A 22,276-nucleotide genomic window follows, 5' to 3' on the forward strand; every position below is an offset into this window, starting at 1 on the left:
GTTGCCCAGGCGGGTCTCGACCCCGCGGGCTCAGGTAATCCACTCACCTTAGCCTCCCAAAGCACGGGATTACAGCCTGAGCCACCGAGCCCAGCTCCTCCAACTTTTTTTTTTAGTTTGAGTTTAAGTCTCACTCCGTTGTCCAGGCTGGAGTGCAGTGGCACACTCACAGACACCCCAGCGTCGACCTGCTAGGCTCCAGCAATCCTTCCACCTCAGCTTTCCAAGTAGCTGGAACTACAGATGCGTGCTATCATGCCCAGCTAATTTTTTTATTTTATTCTAGAGATGAGGTCTCACCAAGTTGCCCAGGCTAGTCTCGAACCCGTGGGCTCAGGCAATCTACTCACCTTGGCCTCCCAAAGTGCTGGGATTACAGACTGAGCCACAGAGCCCGGCCTTTCTCCAATTTTTTATTTTAAACAATTTCAAGTTGGGAGTGGTGGCTCATGCCTGTAATCCCAGCACTTTTGAAGGCTGAGGTGGGAGAACTGCTTGAGCCCAGGAGTTTGAGACCAGCCTGGGCAGAGGATCGCCTGAGCTCAGGAGGTCAAGGCTGCAGTAGCTATGCTCATACCACTATACCCTAACCTGGGTGGCAGAATGAGATTCGACTAAAAAAAAATTTTTTTTTAAATAAAACATGCTTTATCTAAATTAAATGCTTTTCTACATGTGTACTTTCTCCACATTTACTACATTCATACAAAATTGCTCATTTAAAAATTTTTATTACACATTAAAAATTTTTATTACAGAACTGTCTTTGTGTCACGTATGCTCATTTTTGAGGAAACATTTGAAAACTGCAGACATAAGCCGGGCTCGGTGACTCAGCCTGTCTGTAATCCCAGCGCTTTGGAAGACTGAGGTGAGTGGATTGCCTGAGCCTGCGGGTTTGAGGCCCGCCTGGGCAACTTGGAGACACCTCATCTCTACAATAAGTCAAAAACTAGCCGGGCGTGGTAGCGCGCGCCTGTAGTTCCAGTTACTTGGAAGGCTGAGGCGGAAGGATCGCTGGAACCCAGCAGGTCGAGGCTGCGGTGGCTGGGAGCGGTGGTCATGAGTGTGCCACTGTACTCCAGCCTGGACAACAAAATGAGACTCCGACTCATAAAGCAAACATACAAAAAACCTAGAATAATTTCCCTGTTTGTCTTGCTTGATGTTGGCAATTTAAAGTTCAGGAAGCTGTTTTATAAACTGTCCTATACTTTGAACTTGTCACTTGTCTGTTTCCTCACCACTAGGTTCAGGTTAAACACTTTTGTCCAATACACTATGTAAGGATGTGCACTTCTCAAACTCACATCAGGAGTCACATAACATACCTTGTTACCGCTATGTTAAACTTGACCTGTTGGTTAAGACAATAATCTGTAATTAACAAGTAATCTGTATGGTGATACTGGAGTCTATGATTATCCCAACAAGCTTCCACCCAATGGTTTAGCATTCATTGATGATTCATTGATGATGTAGTCTGAATCAATTGCTGTATTTTACAAAATAAATTTTAACAAAATACCTTTCCCTGATAAAATAAAATATTAGTTACCTTATGTTATTCACCCCACTTATATGCATATATCTCTTCCTACTTGATCTGTGGTTAACATATACTTCACGCCCAAAGGTACTTTCTACAAACCATCTTTCCATCTTCAGTTTTCATTATTTTTTCACATATTATACTGTACTCACAGTTTGAAAAACAGAGCAATTTTGTATGAATGTAGTAAGACCACACTTTTTTTTTTTTGAGTTGGGGTCTCACACAGATGGGAATGCAGTGGCATGATCACAGCTTACCATACCCTTGACCTCCTGCTCTCAGGCGATCCTCCTGCCTCTGCCTCCCAAGGAGCTGGAACTATAGGCACCTATCACCATGCTCAGCTAATTTTTTTGATTTTTGTAGAGATGTAGACTACGTTGCTCAGGCTAGTTTCCAACTCCTAGGCTCAAGCGATCCTCCCACCTCGGTCTCCCAAAGTGTTGGGATTACAGGTATGAGCCACCATGCCTGGCCAGATGATACTTTTCTAATCCATGCCTTTATCTACCTTCTTCCTGGCTGAATTAATGGAATGCTTTCCCCTGTCATAGAATCTCACTTCCTAACAGCTGACCTAATCCCTGAGGTTCGTCTCAAGGCACCTCACTGTGAAACTTTCCCTAGTCCATGCAAACCACAGATGTGATTCCTCTTTCCTTGAATCACACAGAACACTACTGATACTATCCTTATGCCTTTGGTCTAATTCTACCAGGTATAGGCTTTTGGGTGGACCTACATTCCAATTTCTGTTGGGTATGTAGAACAGGGTCACAGGATAAGCACCTGTTTAACTTCAAAGAAAATGTCCAACTATTTTCCAAAGCTGCTATACCATTTGCACCCCCTACTCGCCATGTGTGAGGGTTCTATTTGTTCCACATACGTTTTCAGGGAAAAAAAAAAACCCTATATACAGAAGAAAATTGCTTGTCAATCAAATGTAACAAAGACCACTCTGAAATAGTGTAGAGGACATTCAGTTTGGGAGTCTGAGGACCTGGCTTGAATTTAGTATTGCCATTGATCATGTCAGTTGTTTACCTTTATTTAGTTCAGTTTTCTCATTTGAGGAGTTTGATAGATGATCTCTAAGGCCTTTTTTTAAAATTGGAAAGTGTAGTTTACTTAAAAACTAAATTAGAATGAGAAAGAGGAGATTCACCTCCCCAAGGTAGGGAGGGGAGGGGGCCAAAGTCAGGAAACATGGCCACACCATAGCTTAGCAAGGCAATGAATGGCCTTAAGGCCTTTTAAATTTAACATTTTATGATTCAAGTTTAATGAAGGGGTTTTGAAGGGGGGACTTGCAGGAAAGGAAGATAGGAAAGGGCAAAGTCCACCCACAGCTTAGACATATTGAGGAATAAAGACAAAGGTAAGAAACTGGTTCCTGAAGCCAATGGTCCTAAACTTGCAATGCTTGACAGCTGCATCTGGGTAAGTGGAACGTTCAACAGAAACAGGTGTGGCCGAGCACACTGGCTCACGCCTGTAATCCCAGCACTTTGAGAGGCTGAGGCAAAAGGATTGCCTGAGCCCAGGGATTCGAGACCAACCTGGGCAACTTGGCGATACCTTGTCTCTACAACAAGTCAAGAAAAATTAGCCAGGTGTGGTGGTGCATGCCTGTAGTTCCTGCTATTTGGAAAGCTGAGGCGGAAAGATTGCCTGATCCCTGTAGGTTGAGGCTGCAGTGGCCAGAGTGTACCACTGTACTCCAACCTGGGTGACAGCGAGACTCCTGACAACTCAATAAAAAGAAACAGTCATGTAGGAAATAGAGGACAAACATGATGTGGTGTATTCACATGGTGAACGTGGTCATAAAAAGGAATGAACAATTACACATGCAACCTGGATGCCTCTCAAAACCGGAATGCTGAGGGGAAAGCCTTGTGCAGAAGAACACACTGGACAATTCCATTTATGTAAAAGACTAAGACAGGCCAACAGTGGTTGGCCTGTCTGATGGAGAAGGGGCATAAGGGTACTTCTGATGGAGAAAAGGCATAAGAGTACTTTCTGAGAGAAGATGATGTTCTATGTCTTGTATTTGTCAAAACTCTAGCAAATATATGCTTAAGATTTGCACTTTTTTTTCAATTTCAATTAAAGGAAGAGAAGAAAGCAATTACTGAACTTTACCATACAAACTGACAGAATTAGGGGAAAGTATATTACTATCTATAATTTACGTTGAAGGGAATTAAAACTAAGGTGGGTTAACAGATGACAGAGGAACAGTAAGTGAAAGATGTGTGACAAAGCCAGTTTAATAACTGCTGGGATTTAGATGATGGGGGTAGAGGCGATTACAGTAAAATTATTTCAGCGCTGATGTATATTTTCAACACTTCCCAATAAAATACATTAAAATATTCTAAAAACAAAAAAGTAAGAAGAGGAGATTTAAAAACAAACACAAGTTGACTTTTGGAAAAGCAGCAAAGGTAATGAAGGCATCGTGGTCCCAGTCTTTCAAGATCCTGAAGTGTATGACAATGAGGATCACGTGACTGCTCAGAATAACACAAAAGATAGATTATCCCTGTCTCAGAGGATGAAAGCTGGAAAAGCTGTATGCTTGTTCTTCCATACTCTGCCAGATAAAGCACAAAAACGTAATCTCAGATCCTGTCTGGGGTTTTTGTAGCTGAAGAAAATTCTGTAAAGAGGCAAGGAGAGTTGCCTTTCCTTGTATGCTATTCAAAATAAGAGGGGGTGCGGTGGTTCACATCTGTGATCCCAGTGCTTTCAAAGGCTGAGGCAGGAGGATTGCTTGAGCTCAGAAGTTTGAGACCAGCCTGGGCAACACAGCATAACCTTGTCGCTACAAAAAATTTTTTAAAAGATAAGCCAGGTGTGGTGGTAGGCGCCCGTAGTCCCAGTTACTCAGGAGGCTGAGGCAGAAGGATCATCTGAGCCCAGGAGGATGAGGCTTCAGTAAGCCATGACTGCACTACTGCATTCTAGCCTGGGTGACAGAGTGAGACCCCAAATCAAAAAACGAGACCCCAAATCAAAAAACAAAACAGTCAGGCATGGTGGCTCATGCTGTAATCCCAGTACTTTGGGAGGTGGAGGCTAGAGGATGGCCTAAGCCCATGGATTCAAGACCAGCCTGGGCAACATGGCAAGACTTCGTCTCTACAATAAATCAAAAAATTATCTGGGTGTGGTAGTGCGCGCCTGTAGTTCCAGCTACTTGGAAGGTTGACGCTGTGGTGGCCATGAGTATACCACTGCACTGCACAGCAAGAATCCGACTCACACACACAAAAAAAGAAGAGTAAGATTTGTGGTTAGTGCCTGTCTACAAGTATTAACCAGTCAACAGAATTAGATACAGTAATGGAAGGTAAGCACTGAAAAGCTTTTATAGCAGCTTGACGTTGCTACAACATTCAAGTGTGTAATCAGAGGATTCATCTCACTTTAGAACTGGCTTCTGCTGAAGGATTGAAGATGACTTTTTTTCAATCCTTTCAGCCTTATTATGTTGCTCAGGCTGATGTTTGTTTGATTCCTGGCCTCAAGTGATCCTCCTACCTCAGACTTCTGAGTAGGCACATATGACTGTGCCTAGCTAAAGATGACTTTTTAAAATACAGCATCGCTTGCTTAGTTATAAACGAAAATTAAAAGCAAATATCCCCAGCTTGTTCATATTGTTTTAAAACTATTTTTCCATTCTCAGCAACAGAATGATGGGAGACTGGTGTATCTCCTATGATGTTATTAAAACAGAAAAAATTTAGATATACATTATCCTCCATGAGTAACTATGTCATCAATCCCACTGAGAATAAATAAATTACTAAACACAAATTAAACCTTTAAAAGAAAACAAGCAAGAAACAAACTCAGTTGTTACATGAACATTAAAACTTGATACACAGTGTTCTCAGTGTGTACAAACACATTTAATATGGACAATCACTTTCACTTCTAATTTTTGGTTAAGATTAGAAAATGACTAAAACATGACAAATCTAACAGGAATTCTCTATATTAATTGCATATGGAGTTATTTAAAAAAAACAATATATAGTTTTTGTAATTTAAATTTTCTCCATTATGATTCTTTCGATTAAATTCATTGAGGCTGGGTGTGATGGCTTACACCTGTAATCTCAACACTTTGGGAGGCTGAGGCAGAAGACGGATTGAGCCCAGGAGTTTGATAAACCAGCATAGGAAACATAGCGAAACCTCATCTCTATAAAAACACAACATAAATAAATTCATAGAAATGTAATGTTAAGACTGTCAAGTTGAAAAATAAAAATTTGGACTTGTGGGCTAGATATTGTGGCTCATGCCTGCAATCTCAGCACTTTGGAAATCTGAAGCAGGAGGATGGCTTGAGGCCAGGAGTTCAAGACCAGTCTGGGCAACATAATGAGAACCCTCATCACTACCAAAAAAAAAAAAAAAAAAAAAAAAAAGCTGGGCATGGCAGCATATACCTCTAGTCTCAGCTATTTGGGAGGCTGAAGCAGGAGGATGGCTTGAGCCCAGGGGATGAAGGCTGCTGGGCCAAGATTGTGCCATTGTACCACTCCAGCCTAGGTAAAAGAACAAGACCCTGTCTCAAAAAGAAAAAAAAAAGAATTGTTTTTTTAAATGTCCTTTCCCCTTTCCCCCTATTTCATTGTTCTTGTATTTCATTCATTTGTATTGTATTTGATAGAGTGTCAGTCTGCAAGGGGTGACAGACATAAAAACTTGGTTCTTCAAAGATTCTTTAAGAGCAGCTGGCTAGCCGGGCTTGGTGGCTCAGCCTGTAATCCCGCGCCTTGGGAGGCTGAGGTGAGTGGATTGCCTGAGCCCGCGGGTTCAAGACCCGCCTGGGCAACTTGGTGAGACCTCATCTCTACAATAAATCAAAAAACTAGCCGGGCATGGTAGCGCACACCTGTAGTTCCGGCTACTCGGAAGGCTGAGGTGGAAGGATCGCTGGAGCCCAGCAGGCCAAGGTTGCGGTGGCTGGGAGCGGCCACTGCACTCCAGTCTGGGCGACAGAGTGAGACTCCAACTCAAAAAAAAAAAAAAAAAAAAAAAAGAGCAGCTGGCTCAGGCACATACTCGAATCAGCCATGCGGGCTCTGCTGTGGAGTAGTCTTGCCTTGCCTGTGTGTCAGGTTGCTAAGCTTCTCCTGGTCTCGTCCACTTCCAGAGCTTCTGGCCTTTTTGCTGACACTGGCAGCTATGGGACTGTGCTCCAATTTTATTTTTATTTTTTTGAGCTGGAGATTCACTCCAACATCCAGAATGAAGTACAGTGGCACATTCACGGCCACCCCAGCCTCAACCCACTGGGCTCCAGTGATCCTTTCGTCTCAGCCTTCCAGGTACCCGGAACTACAGGAGTGCACTACCATGCCCAGCTAATTTTTGGATTTACTGTAGAGGGGAGGTCTCACCATGTTGCCCAGATTAGTCTCAAACCTGTGGGCTCAGGCAACCTTCTCACCTCGGCCCCCTAAAGTGCTGGATTACAGGCTTGAGCCACCGCACCTAGTCCCAATTTTATTTTATTTTATTTTTTTGAGTTGGACTCTCACTCCATCGCCCAGGCTGGAGTGCAGTGGCACGCGTCACAGCCACAGGAGCCTTGACCTGCTGGACTCAGGTGATCCTTCCTAGTAGCTGAAACTACAGGCACATGCCATCAAACCTGGCTAATTTTTTAATTTATTGTAAAGATGAGATCTCACCAAGTTGCCCAGGATTGTCTCAAACCCATGGGCTCAGGCAATCCTCTTACCTCGGCTTCCCAAAGTGCTGGGATTATAGGCATGAGCCACCATGCCTGGCCCAATTTTATTTTTAAACAGTTTCGTGATTTGCAACTAAGGACTCTGACTGGTAGACACTTTGTTCTACTTCTTTTGCTTTGCTGATTTGATTTTGCAGCTGATACTCTCCCCTGTTAAAGAACCAGCTGCCGCATCTTCATCTCCCTTCATAAACTGTAGATGATGCCTCTGCAGATATGTGAAGAGGCATTCCTGGCACCTTGTGTTTTACAATGAAAATAATGGTAAATGGCCAAGTCAGTTTCTTGGTATTTGTTTGTTGTTAGTCCAGGAGTATTGTAAATTAAATACTAATGAGCTGGGCATGGTGGCTCACACCTGTAATCCCAGCACTTTGAGAGGCTGAGGTGGGAGAATGGCTTGAGCCTAGGAGTTTGAGACCAGCCTGGGCAACATAGTGAGACCTCATCTCTAAAAAAAATATAAAAATTATGCTAGGCGTGGTGGTTCAAGCCTGTAATCCCAGCACCTTGGGAGGCTGAGGCAAGAGGATTGCCTGAGCCCAGGGGCTCCAGATTAGCATGGGCAACTTGGTGAGACCTCTTCTCTACAATAAATCAAGATATTAGCTGAGCGTGGTGACACGTGCCTGTAGTTCCGGCTACTTGGAAGGCTGAGGCAGAAGGACTGCCTGAGCCCAGCAGGTCGAGGCTGTGGTGGCCCTAAGCATGCTACTATACTCCAGCCTGGGCAACAGAGTGAGACTCCAACTAAAAAAAAAAAAAAATTAGCCAGGTGTAGTGGGGTGTGCCTGTAGTCCCAGCTACTCAGGAGGCTAAGACAGAAGGATCATTTGTGCCAAGAGGCTGAAGCTGCAGTGAGCTGTGATTTTGCCACTGCACCTAAGCCTGGGCAACAGAATGAGACACTATCTCAAAAATAAATACATAAATAAATAATGAATACTGTGTACTTATGGGTCAAGTCTACACTAGATAATGTGCTTCATTTAAATATCACAACAAAACAATAAGTTTAATTTTATAGATAAGAAAGTTAAGGTTCAGAGAGCTCCAACCACTTTTCAAAGTCACCTAGCTGGCACAAGAAAGAGACAAAACTCAAATCCATAAGTATATAATCACTTGGGAGGCTAAAATACATGGGCGTGTTTGGAAAATAACCCACTGGCAATCCAGGGAAAGCACATGCTTGATCTACACAGGTCATCTATGTTACCCTCTAGTTCTTACCCGTCAGCTTAGTGAAGGCCTCCATGTCATCAATTGCTGTGGAAATGTGATACTTTTTCCCTTCAGCACCTGTAATCTCTATGTAGGGGTCTGCTCTGAGGAAAGCATCTGTAATCCTAAAGATCATTTAGAAAACAAAAAGTGTTTGTTCCATGTCTTACTTGAGGTACAATGTTCTAAAGAACACTGCTTCTTGATCACATGGTGCCCTGTGAGATTCCATGCTGGCTGTGTCCAGATACTATGGCAGAACTCTGGATGCATTATTCTATCTAATCTTTCCAACAGGAAGGTAAGTATAATCAGCCCGTTTTATAGATCCAGAAGTTAAGTGATTTTCATTTAACCAAGTTAGGAAGAAGCAGTGCCAGGTTTTGAACCTAGATGTCTCTGATCCTCTGAATTAAAAACAAAACTTAACAAACTATCAATCACAAAAGAGCAAAATGTATTCTACCTATCCTGCTCATAACAAAGGATATATAAAAAATAGAAATGAAGATAAATTTCCTCAAGATAAGTGTAAAAAGAACATAGAAAGTTCAATTTAAAGCTATTTAGAGACATGAAGTAACCCTGACTCACATGTAGAGGCGCAGCTATACATACTTCTCTACAGCGCTGACTGGGTCAGAATGAAGCAAATTCTTGTTGGCTTGACTATTTGGTACTTATTTTGATATTTGACAGGATAAAGACAGATATTAATCTTAAATCTTAAAGTTAATTTTGTCATTAATCTCAGAATGTCACGTACCCATGTCCCATGTCACACTGCCTTGATGACTAATACCTGGCACACACATGACAGGGGTCTGCACCGCTCCAGCTCTGCCTCCTGACATCTGGCCTAAGCCATCTCTTCTTCCCTTCAGCTACCCTTGGTCCATTTACCTCCACCTCCTCCAAATAAACTATGTTTACCTTATGCTAGATTCTGTTTTTGTTTCTTTAAGGAAACAATCTTAGTTTTTTTTTTTAACTTACTTTTAAAAAATTATTTTAGGCCTCCCATAGGAGATACAATCTCAGATTTATTCACTTCAAATTCCCTTGAATTTATCTAGAAATCTCAAGTTGACCCTAGTATGATACTCCAGGAAAATATCATGGAAACTTTCATAGGGAAGTAACTCATCAGTTTTCTTACATTGTATCAATGATGTTGCCAACTTTATGTTGATAAGCTCTACGGTGGAGACAGTTGCGAGTGTGGAACATGTCATACAGATTTCCAACCTCCTGCAGGAAAAAGTGAAATGAACAGTCATGTAGGATCAGATATTACCCTTGTTAACAGAAAATAAGATAAGGAAAAGAGACAGTGGCCAACAAGAAGGCTATACACTGGGCGACTTCCTCAAAACCCCTGGGACCTGGCCAGGTGGGCTGTGGCTCATGCCTATAATCCCAGCACTTTGGGAGACCGAGGCGAGAGGATTGTCTGAGTCCAAGGGTTCAAGACTAGCCTGGGAAACTTGGTGAGACCTTGTCTCTACAATAAATCAAGAAAAATTAGCCAGGACAAGCCGGGCTTGGTGGCTCAGCCTGTAATTCTGCGCCTTTGGGAGGCTGAGGTGAGTGGATTGCCGGGTTCGAGACCTGCCTGGGCAACTTGGCGAGACCTCATCTCTACAATAAATCAAAAATGAGCCGGGTGTGGTAGCGTGCACCTGTAGTTCCAGCTACTTGGAAGGCTGAGGCGGAAGGATCGCCGGAGCCCAGCAGGTCGAGGCTGCGGTGGCCGGGAGCGGCCGCTGCACTCCAGTCTGGGAGACAGAGTGAAACTCTGACTCAAAAAAAAAAGAAAAAGAAAAATTAGCCAGGTATGGTGGCGCTCACCTGTAGTTCCAGCTACTTGGAAGGCTGAGGTGGAAGGATCTCCTGAGCCCAGCAGCTCAAGGCTGCAGTGGCTGTGAGTGTGCCACTGCACTCCATCCTGGGCGTCAGAGTGAAACTCACAAAAAAACAAACAAAAAAAAAACCTAGGACCACTGAAAAATGGGACACATAGCTGTGCTTGGTGGCACAGCCTGTAATCCCAGCACTTTGAGAGGCTGAGGCAAGTGGATTGCCTGAGCCCGCGGGTTAAAGACCAGCCCAGGTAACTTGGTAAGACCTCGTCTCTACAGTTAATAAGAAATTAGCCAGGCGTGGTAATGTGCGACTGTAGTTCCGGCTACTTGGAAGGGTGAGGTGGATGATGATCGCCAGAACCCAGCAGGTCAATGCTGGGGTGGCCATAAAGCATGCCACTGTACTCCAGCCTGGGCAACAGAGTGAGACTTCAACTCAAAAAGAAAAGATAAGAAAAGAAAAACGGGACACAGATCAGTAAATCTGGCTTGCAACTCTTGTTCTTAGTAAAACCTACTGCATGTTTTAACTCTGGGACAGGTTCTGCTTTAGACAACTTATATTTTTTAATCTTCCCAGTAACTCTAGGAAGTATTATTATTCTGTGTTCTTCCTTTTTGACATGGTACAATATTGCACTGTTCTTTGTTGACATAACTGCCACCTAGCAGAGACCTTCTGATCTCAGCAGTCTTTTCTATTTTTTTATTTTTTTAATTTTTTTGAGTTGGAGTCTCACTGTCACCCAGACTGGAGTGTAGTGGCAGCTCCCGGCCACTGCAGCCTCGACGTGCTGGGCTCTGGCGATCCTTCCGCCTCAGCCTTCCAAGTAGCTGGAACTACAGGTGCGCGCTACCATGCCCGGCTAATATTTTTTTTATTTTTTGTAGAGATGAGGTCTTGCCAAGTTGCCCAGGTAGGTCTTGAACCCACGGGCTCAGGCAGTCCACTCACCTCAGCTTCCCAAAGTGCGGGAATACAGGCTGAGCCACTGAGCCCAGCTGATTTTCTTTTTCTTTTGGATTTGGAGTCTCACTCTTGTCGCCCAGACTGGAGTGCAGTGGCACGCTCCCGGCCACCGTAGCCTCAACCTGCTGGGCTCTAGCGATCCTTCCGCCTCAGCCTTCCAAGTAGCTGGAACTACAGGCGCGTGCTACCACGCCCGGCTGATTTTGATTTATTGTAGAGATGAGGTCTCGCCAAGCTGCCCCGGAGGGTCTCGAACCCACAGCCTCAGGTAATTTACTCACCTTGGCCTCCCAAAGCACGGGATTACAGGCTGAGTCACTGAACCCGGCCCCATGTAATTTTCTTAATAACATTTTCCTTTCTCTAGCTTACTTTGCCATCCCTGTGCCTTAGTTTGCTTACCTGCTGAATGGGATAACAACACTACCTATCTCACAGAGTTATGAAGATTGAGTTGATCCACTTAAAGCACAAGGTGGGCACAGTGGTACACACCTATAACCCCAGCTACTTGGGAGGCGGAAGCAGGAGATCACTTGAGTTCAGAAGTGTGAGACTAGTCTGGGCAGCCAGTGGGATCTTGTCTCAAAAACAACCAGCCAACCCAGGCTGGGTGTGGTGGCTTATACCTGTAATGTCAGTACTTTGGGAGGCTGAAATAAGAGGATTACTTGAGCCAAGGATTACAAGACCAGCCTGAGCAACACAGTGAGACATCACCTCTACAAAAAAATTAGCTAAGGTGGCGGTGTTTTCCTGTAGTCCCAGCTATCATTTAAGCCCAGGAGGTTAAGGCTGCAGTGAGCTGTGATCATGCCACTGCACTCCAGCCTGAGAAACAGAATGAGACTCTGAACAGAAAAACAAAAGCAACCAACCAACCAAACAAACAAAAAAAATCAAACAAAAAAATCCAAAAACCTCTGCCTACCAGAAAACTCAGTAAGTATCCATTTAAGTTTTGTTATTATTTAATAATGTAGCAGAAGTGAAAGAAGCCTTAAGATTACAAATGCTAGACATTAAGTAAAGAGACTGATGATATACTAATTTTTCCAAATTGTTGAATGATTACTTCCAGATTTCAGACCATGAGCTGTACTTTTCTTGTTTCCTCTGACATAGCTTACCTTGTCTCTAGTACAAATATGCATCTTATTTTCGACTTCACAGACACGGGCAAACTTAATAAAGCGCCTGTAATCAAAATTATTTTGGATTCCAAGATGATGGCAGTCCCTAGAAGGATTCCAAAGCAGAGAGATGACATCTGTCAACAAGGAAGCTGTGACTTAATAGTAACACTAAACTTATATAAAAGACTTTAACAAGCCGGGTGTGGTGGCTCACTCTGTAATCCCAGCACTTTGGGAGGCCGAGGCGAGAGGACTGCCTGAGCCCATGGGTTCAAGACTAGTCTGGGAAACTTGGTGAGACCCTGTCTCTATAATAAATCATAAAGTAAGTTGGGTGTGGTAGCACATGCCTGTAGTTCCAGCTACTTGGAAGGCTGAGGTGTAAGGATCACCTGAACCCAGCAGGTCAAGGCTGCAGTGGCCATGAGCATACCACTGCACTCCAGCCTGGGTGACAGAGTGAGATTCCAACTCAAAAAATAAATAAATAAATAAAAAAGACTTTAACCAACTATTCTGAAGTGCTCAGTGCATACCTGGCAAAATAATCCCACTTGTCCACATCAACGCCATTTCTTTTATTGGCTACTATCTCATAGAGGAAGCTTTTCTCTTTAGGACGCCCCTTATATGGCCACTGGAAGACAAGAAAAACCACTGACAATCTCAAGAGAGGTGGCAAGTTGATTTACAAGAAAAGCAAAGCAATTGTATTAACCTGCAGATGATAAACAGACACCTGACTGGGGATATAAGACGCACCTAATGGGTCTTCCTTCTTCCACTCGGTTCCTAAACCAGCAGAAAGGGAAAAGATATGCTGAGGTACATGACGCTCTATGACGACTAAACTTTTCTTTATTAATGAAAGGACCTTGCCTCTACTACACTTTTTTTCTATAACCAACAACTTTTATGTTTTCTTGGTTTAAAAGGTTTTTCAGGCCTGGCATGGTAGTTCATGCTTATAATCCCAGCACTCTGGGAGGCTGAGGTGGGAGGACTGCTTGAGCTCAGGAGTTTGAGACCAGCCTAGGAAACACAGGGAGACTCTGTCTCTACAAAAAAAAAATTTTTTTAAAGCCAGCTGTGATAGTGCACATCTGTAGTCCCAGCTGCTTGGGAGGCTGAGGCAGGAGGATTGTTTGAACTTAGAATTATGAGGCTGCAGTAAGTCAGATTTTGCAGTAAACCAGATTATGCCACTTCACTCCAGCCTGGGCCCAGTGGGTCGAGGCTGTGGTGGCTGTAAGTGTGTCAGTGCACTCCAGCCTGGGCAACAGAGTAAGACTCCAATTAAAAAAAAAAAAAAAAAAAAGGAGCCGGGCTCGGTGGCTCAGCCTGTAATTCTGCGCCTTTGGGAGGCTGAGGTGAGTGGATTGCCTGAGCCTACAGGTTTGAGACTCGCCTGGGCAACTTGGCAAGAACTCATCTCTACAATAAATCAAAAATCAGCCGGGCATGGTAGTGTGCGCATGTAGTTCCAGCTACTTGGAAGGCTGAGGTGGAAGGATCGCTGGAGCCCAGCAGGTCAAGGCTGCGGTGCCCGGCAGCAGCCACTGCACTCCAGTCTGGGCGACAGAGTGAGACTCCAACTCAAAAAAAAAAGTAGAAAAAAAATCTTTTTTTTTTTTTTTTTTGCATTAAACAGTAGGAATATATAACATATTTTATCATTTAACTTCTAAAATAGTCAAATGTATGGCTCTGAAGAAATCAATGAAAAGCATCAGTCAGTTCAAATTAAGTTATAAACAAACTTACCAAAGAATCTTTTTTGATTGATGACTCGAGTGGTCCTGCAATTTGTTCCTTGATAAAGCAAATATCTTCTTCAGGGATGAGACCATAGTGTTCCATGACAGCCTTAAGTCCATTAGAATTAACTAGGTGCTCAAACATCTTAACCGAGCCTTGTTCATGCTAGGAAAAGAAAGCACAAAATCAGGTGTTTTAGACTCTAGCCTATGAGAGGCCCTGATTACCAAAATTATCCTTGACTCCAGGTCATTCTGAGACAAGTTTGTAGTGGATATTAGTTATCTAGTCTCCAACTATATAGTCTTACAGACATTTAAGAAAGCTGTCATATTTGTCAATATTTTACTAGTCTGCAGAACTTTTACATAGCATATTTACTACTTCAGAAAAATATTTAATGCATTTTAAGAGCTATCATTTGGCCAGGTGCAGTGGCTCAAGCCTGTATCCCAGCACTTTGGAAGGCGGAGGCAAGAAGATTGCCTGAGCTCAGGGATTCGAGACCAGCCTGAGCAACATGGCAAGACCTTGTCTCTACAATGAATAAAAAAATTAGTCGGGCACAGTGGTGCAAGCCTGTGGTTCCAGCTACCTGGAAGGCTGAGGCAGAAGGATCGCCTGAGCCTAACAGGTCAAGGCTGCAGTGGCCGTGAGCATGCCACTGCGCTCCAGCGGGGGTGAGAGTAAGACTGCGAATCAAAATAAAGACATATCATTTACATCACCTGGAAGGATACTACCAGGTCATACAGGTAGAACCTTATTTTTAATAACTATTACTATAAAATTTAATTATATTTTTTCATCAGCCTTTGAATGTGTGAAGGTACAGACTCTATTAGCACTACCATCTAGTGGTAAAATGGGGTAACTGCAAACCTGCCAGTGAAAACAGAAGTGTTAGCAGAACTTGAAGTTCAATCTGCCTCAGTTTGCTCATCTGTCTCACTATCAGTGTAAAGATCAAATGACCTCCTGAAGACGTGTGCCTCTCCCAGGTCCTACCAAGAACTAACTTACAATGAAAAACCATTTAAAAAAATGGAATCCCACATATAATTATGAAGAGGAAAATAGTAACTTTATACCTGAGAAATTTGGCAGGCAATGCCTTAAACAAGTTAATATTACTGGTAACAGCTCAACTAGAAGGCATGTGCCTCCTCACAGGATACACTATCAAGAACATGTCACTTCTGTGGCATTCTGCCAAAATGATTACTTGAATCTATGAGGAAGAAATCAATATGAAACTCAAATTGAGGAACATTCCACAAAAAGTTCATCTGCTCTTAAAAAAAAAAAAAAAAAAGACAAAATCATGAAAGAAAAAGACTGAAGAACTGCTCCAGATCAAAAGAAACTAAAAAGAAATGGCAACTAAATGTAATGCATCATCTAGATTGAATCTGGACCAGGGGAAAAAAAGATTTTTCCTTCTTTTTCCACATGGACAACTGGTGAAATCTGAATTGTGAATTAAAAAACAGTAGTAGCCGGGCTCGGTGGCTCAGCCTGTAATTCCGTGCTTTGGGAGGTTGAGGTGAGTGGATTGCCTGAGCCCGCGGGTTCGAGACCTGCCTGGGCAACTTGGCGAGACCTCATCTTTACAATAAATCAAAAAAATTAGCTGGGTGTGGTAGCACGTGCCTGTAGTTCCAGCTACTTGGAAGGTTGAGGCGGAAGGATCGCTGGAGCTCAGCAGGTCGAGGCTGCGGTGGCTGGGAGTGTGCCACTGCACTCCAGTCTGGGCGACAAAGTGAAACTCCAACTCAAAAAAACAAACAAAAAAAAAAAAAACAGTTGTGCATCAAAATTAATTTACTGGGCTGGTTATGGTGGCTCACGTCAGTAATCTCAGCAACTTGAGAGGTTGAGGCAAGAGGATTGCTTCAGTCAGATACAGAGACCAGCTATTTTGTGTCCATATTACCACATCCCCTAGAGAAGGGACGTACCCACATTCCTGAGAGTTAACAAAAGGGGTGCTTACCCTTATCTCCTATACACTCCCAATAAAGAACTTGAAATAATTTTTTTTCTTTCTTTTTTTTTTTGAGTTGGAGTCTCACTCTGTCGCCCATGCTGGAGTGCAGTGGCATGCTCACCGCCACCACAGCCTCGAACTGCTGGGCTTAAGTGATCCTTCTGCTTCAGCCTTCCAAGTAGCTGAAACTACAGATGCACGCCAACATGCCTAGTTAGTTTTTTGTGATTTATTGTAGAGACAAGGTTTCACCAAGTTGCCCAGGATGGCCTTGAACAAAGAACTCTTAACTTCCCTGCAGACTGTGCCCAATTAACTGAGAGATGTAAATCCCCATTTACTCCTTTCTCTTATAGTCAGATGTATGAATAATATAATATAATATCAAGGTAATCTTAAGTCTTGTGATTTGCATAACTTTTGCATCAGTGTAATCATAATTCTTGTGATTTATATAACGTTTGCATATAACAACATGTAGTAGTAATATATGATGTCTTAGGCCTTGTCTACACCCTTTACTCTATGGCAAGCTTGATTAATGCCTCTGCCAGGTGTTACTGATAAGAAGCTGTCAGGTACCTCCGGTAACTGGTGCCAGGAAAAGTGGACCATAAAAGTCATTACTGACAACATGCAGCTATACCTTAACTTCTAAGCAATGCTCTGCCAGTCAAGTAGTCAGTGTATAGGTACCAACAACCCCTAAATTATAAAAGCAGATTGTAAAACTTGAAAGGTGAGCAGAACCATTTTAGGAAGTTGAGCTCAGCTCTTAAACTTCTTTCCACCAGTTCCCTGCCTCTCAATTTATTGGTGTCGAGGGTTAGCAGCTGAATGTTACTCAGACTATAACAAGTCCAGGAGTTCGAGAGCAGCCTAGGCAACACAGCAAGAACTCATCTCTACAAAAAATTAAAAAATTAGGCTGGGTGCAACGGCTCAAGCAGTGGTGTAACTTGATGAGATCTCATCTCTACAGCAAATAAACAAATTAGCTGGGTGTGGTGGCACATGCCTGTAGTTCCAGCTACTTGGAAGGCTGAGGGGACGGATCGCCTGACCCCAGCAGGTCGAGACTGCGGTGGCCATGAGCGCGCCACTGTACTCCAGCCTGGGAGACAGAGTGAGACTCTGATTCAAAAACAAAAAACAAAAAACAAGAGCAAGCAATCAAATGTTTTAAAGGGGTAAAAATGTTGAAAGAGTTCTTGACAAAAGAAGGTGTCTGAATAACAAAGACAAAGTACAGGAAACAGTAATCAACATACATTAGAAAATAAAAGTTAGGCCAGGTGCAGTGGCTCCAGCACTTTGGGAGGTGGAGGCAAGAGGATTACCTGAGCCCATGGGTTCAAGACCAGCCTGGACAACATGGTGAGATCTAAGCTCTACAACACAATGAAAAAATCAACAGAGCATGGTGGCACTACATGAAAGGCTGAGGTGGAAGTCTCGTCTGAACCCAGCAAGTCGAGGCTGCGGTGGCCAAGAGCGTGCCACTGTACTCCAACCTGGGCAACAAAGTGAGAGTCCAACTCAAAAAATAAATAATTAATTAAAAATTAAAAAATAAATAGGCCGGGCACAGTGGCTCAAGCCTGTAATCCCAGCACTTTGGGAGACCAAGACAAGAGGACTGCCTGAGTCCATGGGCTCCAGACCAGCCTGGGCAACTTGGTGAGACCTTGTCTCTACAATAAATCAAAAAATTAGTCAGGCATGATGGCATGTGCCTGTAGTTCCAGCTACTTGGAAGGCTGAGGCAGAAGGATCGCCTGAGCTCAGCAGGTTGAGGCTGTGGTGGCCGTGAGCGTGCCACTGCACTCTAGCCTGGGCGACAGAGTGAGACTTAGACTCAATCAGTCAATAAATCAATAAAAAATTAAACCACAAAATATTAATACCATGTAACAATCATTAGAAGGGCTAATCTTAAAAACCAAATGTTGGTTAGGCTGTTTTGTTTTTTTTTTTGGAGTTGGAGTCTCACTGTTGCCCAGACTGGAGTGCAGTGGCCGCTCCCGGCCACCACAGCCTCGACCTGCTGGGCTCTGGCGATCCTTCCACCTCAGCCTTCCAAGTAGCTGGAACTACAGGTGTGTGCTACCACGTCCAGCTAATTTTTTGATTTATTGTAGAGATGAGGTCTCGCCTGCCCAGGTGGGTCTCGAACCCACGGGCTCAGGTAATCCACTCACCTCAGCTTCCCAAAGGCGCGGGATTACAGGCTGAGCCACTGAGCCCGGCGGTTAGGCTGTTTTTGATTTTTGTAGAGACAGGTCTTGCTGTGTTGCTCAGGCTGGTCTCCAACTCCTGAGTTCAAGCAATCCTCCTGCCTCTGTCTCCCAATGTGCTGGGATTACAGGTGTGAGCCACCCCAGCTGGAACTCTCACCCGCTGCTGGTGGGAATATGAAATGCTACAGTTCATACTGGAAATCTCAAGTAGTTTTGCAACCGAGAATGTAAAATGTAAAAGTGTATCTGAGACCCCCTGCTTTCTCCTCTCCTGACACCTGCTCCTTCATTCTTTCCCACACACCTCCTGATACTGAAACCCTCTAACCCATGCTTGCTCCTCTAATTATGTTTTTGATTTAAATTTCCAGAGGCTAATCTTTTTTTTCTTTTTGAGTCAGACTCTTACTCTGTCACCCAGGCTGAAGTGCAGTGGCATAATCACGGCTCACCGCAGACTCGACCTGTTGGGACTCAGCCAATCCCTCTGCTTCAGCTTCACAAGTAGCTAGTACTACAGGCGTGCAGCAATATGCTCAGCTAATTTTTTTGAGTTTTGTAGCTATAAGGTCTTGCTATGTTGCTCAGGGCTGGTCTCGAACTCCTGAGTTCAAGCAATCCTCCTGCCTCAGTCTTCCAAAGTGCAGGGATTACAGGCACGAACCACTGTGCCCAGCAAAAAACTAGGCATGGAGTCTGGACTGCAGAACCCCCCACCCCCACCTGAGGGGAGATATGTGCAATTCACTGCCAGGCCACAGTCAAGATGAACCCCAGACAGGATTACTCAAGGCAGCCCTCAGGACAAAGATACCAGCCACTTTACTCTCCACCACTCTTACTTCCCATATGTTTCCCTTTGAAAGCCCCATGGTAAAATAAAAACTCAGAGAGTATTTGGGATTGGCTCTTAAATAAAACCTATTTTCCTTTCACCAACGCTTGTCTTTCATGACAAACACCTAGACCAGGATTTGGTTGCAATTTCTTACAGAGTCAAATGTGAATTTACCATATGACCCAGCAACTCTATTCTTAAGTTTTACCTCAGAGAAATGAAAACATATATTCACAAAAATCTTAAACAATAATGTGCATTGCAGCCTTATTCACAGGTCCCAAACTGAAAACAACCCCAATTCCATCAAAAGGAGAGAGAATAAACAAATAGTGACATTCACACAATGGAATCCTATCTCAGGGATTGACTACTAATGCAAAACTAATGCAAAATCATCATGTAGAATAAATAAAGCAAGAGCACCCGATCAATGGCTCTAGCGATGGGGAAAGGAGTGAGAACTGCCTGGAAAACGGCGCAATGAAATTTTCCAGGAAGATATAAATGTCCTGTATCCTGATTTATGCAATTAAGATATGCACAATTTATGTGAATTATACCTAAAAAGAAAAACAGTGGTTGATAGGTAACAAGTTTCAATATATATTACAAAAAAATACAAACCAGTCACCAGCAGATGCCTAATGATAAAATTGTTCATGTAGCCGGGCTCGGTGGCTCAGCCTGTAATCCTGAGCTTTGGGAGGCTGAGGTGAGTGAATTGCCTGAGCCCGCGGGTTCGAGACCCGCCTGGGCAACTTGGTGAGACCTCATCTCTACAATAAATCAAAAAATTAGCTGGGCGTGGTAGCGCGCACCTGCAGTTCCAGTTACTTGGAAGGCTGAGGTTGAAGGATCGCCGGAGCCCAGCAGGCCGAGGCCGGGAGTGGCCACTGCACTCCAGTCTGGGTGACAGAGTGAGACTCCAACTCAAAAAAAAAAAAAAAATGTTCATGTAACATATTTGAGAAGCTTGGCTGGTAACAGTTACTTCCTGGTCATTCCAAATGATCAACACTGAAGCTGCCCTTTGATATTTCTGTTTTGCAGTAGGGCAATGTGGTAGCAAGAGCACTAAACTGGCAACCAGTCTTCTCGTGCTGGCTCCACCATTTCATAGCCTTGTGATTTTTGGAGGGTTAATACACTTTTTTTTGAGTTGGAGTCTCACTCTGTCGCCCAGACTGGAATGCAGTGGCACGCTCCTGGCCACCGCAGCCTTGACCAGTTTGGCTCCCGTGATCCTTTCACCTCAGCCTTCCAAGTTGCTGGAACTACAGGCGTGAGCTACCATGCCCGGCTAATTTTTGATTTATTGTAGAGATAAAGTCTCCCCAAGTTGCCTGGGCAGGTCTCGAACCCGTGGGCTCAGGCAATCCACTCGCCTCGGCCTCCTAAACCACCACAGCCTCAAACTGCTGGGCTCAGGCAAATCTTCTGCCTCACCCTTCCAAGTAGCTAGAACCACAGTCATGTGCCACTATGCCTGGTTACTTTTTATTCTTTTAGAAAGCAGGATTTATTAAGAGGACAGAAAAGTTCTCACAGTGGGAGGGGACCCGAAGGAGTTGTCCTTTTTAAAAATTTATTATAGAGACAAGGTCTTGCCATGTTGCCCAGGCTGGTCTCAAACCCCTGAGCTCAGACAATCCTCTTGCCATGGCCTCCCAAAATGCTGGGATTACAGGCTTGAGCCACCACATCTGGCTGTGAGCAGCACATTTTTAAAAAATGTATGTATGAAAGCATCCTAGAGACTGTAATGGGAAGTATCCCATAACACAGCAGTGGAAAAGAAAACGAAATAAGCTGCTTAAAGAGTCCTTCTTCTTATTGACTAATGAATACATACCGTCCATTTCACCTCTGGGCGAGCAAGTGGAATAAATCTTCCATCAAACATATGAGAAAATGGCCCATGACCTTAAAAACAAAAGCAACCTTAGAACAAGAAAAATATTTGTAAATTGGCAAAAATTAAAACCTTTTTTTTTTTTTTTTTCAGTTGGAGTCTCACTCTGTTGCCCAGTCTGGAGTGCAGTGGCCGCTCCCAAGCCACTGCAGCCTCGACCTGCCGGGCTCCGGCGATCCTTCCACCTCAGCCTTCCTAGTAGCCGGAATTACGGGCATGCGCTACCACACCCGGATGATTTTTGATTTATTGTACAGATGAGGTCCCACCAAGTTGCCCAGGTGGGTCTCGAACCCGCGGGCTCAGGCAATCCACTCACCTCGGCCTCCCCAAGTGCTGGGATCAGGGCTGAGCCACTGAGCCAGGCCTAAAACCTTTCATCTTTTCACCTTAACTTGAATGTCAACAATTAATATTCTCAAAAGATAAATCACAAAAAGGGACAAGTTTTTCCTATTTCCTACTTCTGCACAGGATGCAGAATCATACAAGGAAGTAAGCTCTCCACAGAGCATGCTTCAGTCACCAGAGCTTACAGAAATTCGATACAAGGACAGTTTGTTTTTATTTTATTTAAATTTTTATGCATTTGTTTTAATGTTTTTTGGGGGGGACTTGCCCTGTTGCTGTGGTTGGAATGCAGTAGTGCAATCATAGCTCACCGCAGTATCTAGCTCCTGGGCTCAAGCGATCCTCCAACGTCAGTCTTCTGAGTGGATGAGATTACAGGAACATGCCACCACAACTGACAATTAATTGATTGATTAATTAATTTGTAGAGACATGGTCTTGCTATGTTGCCCAGGCTGGTCTCAAACTCTTAACCTGAAGAAATCTTCTCACCTCAGTCTCCCAAAACACCGAGATTACAGGCATAAACCACTATACCAAGCCTGCTTGTTTTGTTTTGAGAGACAGGGTGGTCGGGCGTGGTGGTTCATGCCTATAATCCCAACACTTTGGGAGGCCAAGGTGAGAGGATTGCCTAAGCCTGCTG

The 22,276-nt window shown here is 43.8% G+C and overlaps 1 protein-coding gene across 1 annotated transcript in view; it reads right to left on the bottom strand.

The window, feature by feature from the left end:
• Positions 1-22,276, bottom strand: part of SAMHD1 (SAM and HD domain containing deoxynucleoside triphosphate triphosphohydrolase 1) — a 51,897-nt gene that overhangs the window by 12,328 nt on the left and 17,293 nt on the right. Inside the window, exons 6-11 of the mRNA XM_021708371.1 lie at positions 21,220-21,290; positions 14,303-14,461; positions 13,075-13,175; positions 12,533-12,641; positions 9,727-9,818; positions 8,577-8,692 (exon numbers count right to left, since the gene is read on the bottom strand). Of these exons, the coding sequence (XP_021564046.1) occupies positions 8,577-8,692; positions 9,727-9,818; positions 12,533-12,641; positions 13,075-13,175; positions 14,303-14,461; positions 21,220-21,290 (648 nt within the window). The remainder of the gene's footprint in view (positions 1-8,576; positions 8,693-9,726; positions 9,819-12,532; positions 12,642-13,074; positions 13,176-14,302; positions 14,462-21,219; positions 21,291-22,276) is intronic.

This window comes from Carlito syrichta, unplaced genomic scaffold, assembly GCF_000164805.1.
Source record: "Carlito syrichta isolate Samal-C Ts95f unplaced genomic scaffold, Tarsius_syrichta-2.0.1 Scaffold135908, whole genome shotgun sequence".
In the NCBI taxonomy this organism is placed as follows: domain Eukaryota; kingdom Metazoa; phylum Chordata; class Mammalia; order Primates; family Tarsiidae; genus Carlito; species Carlito syrichta.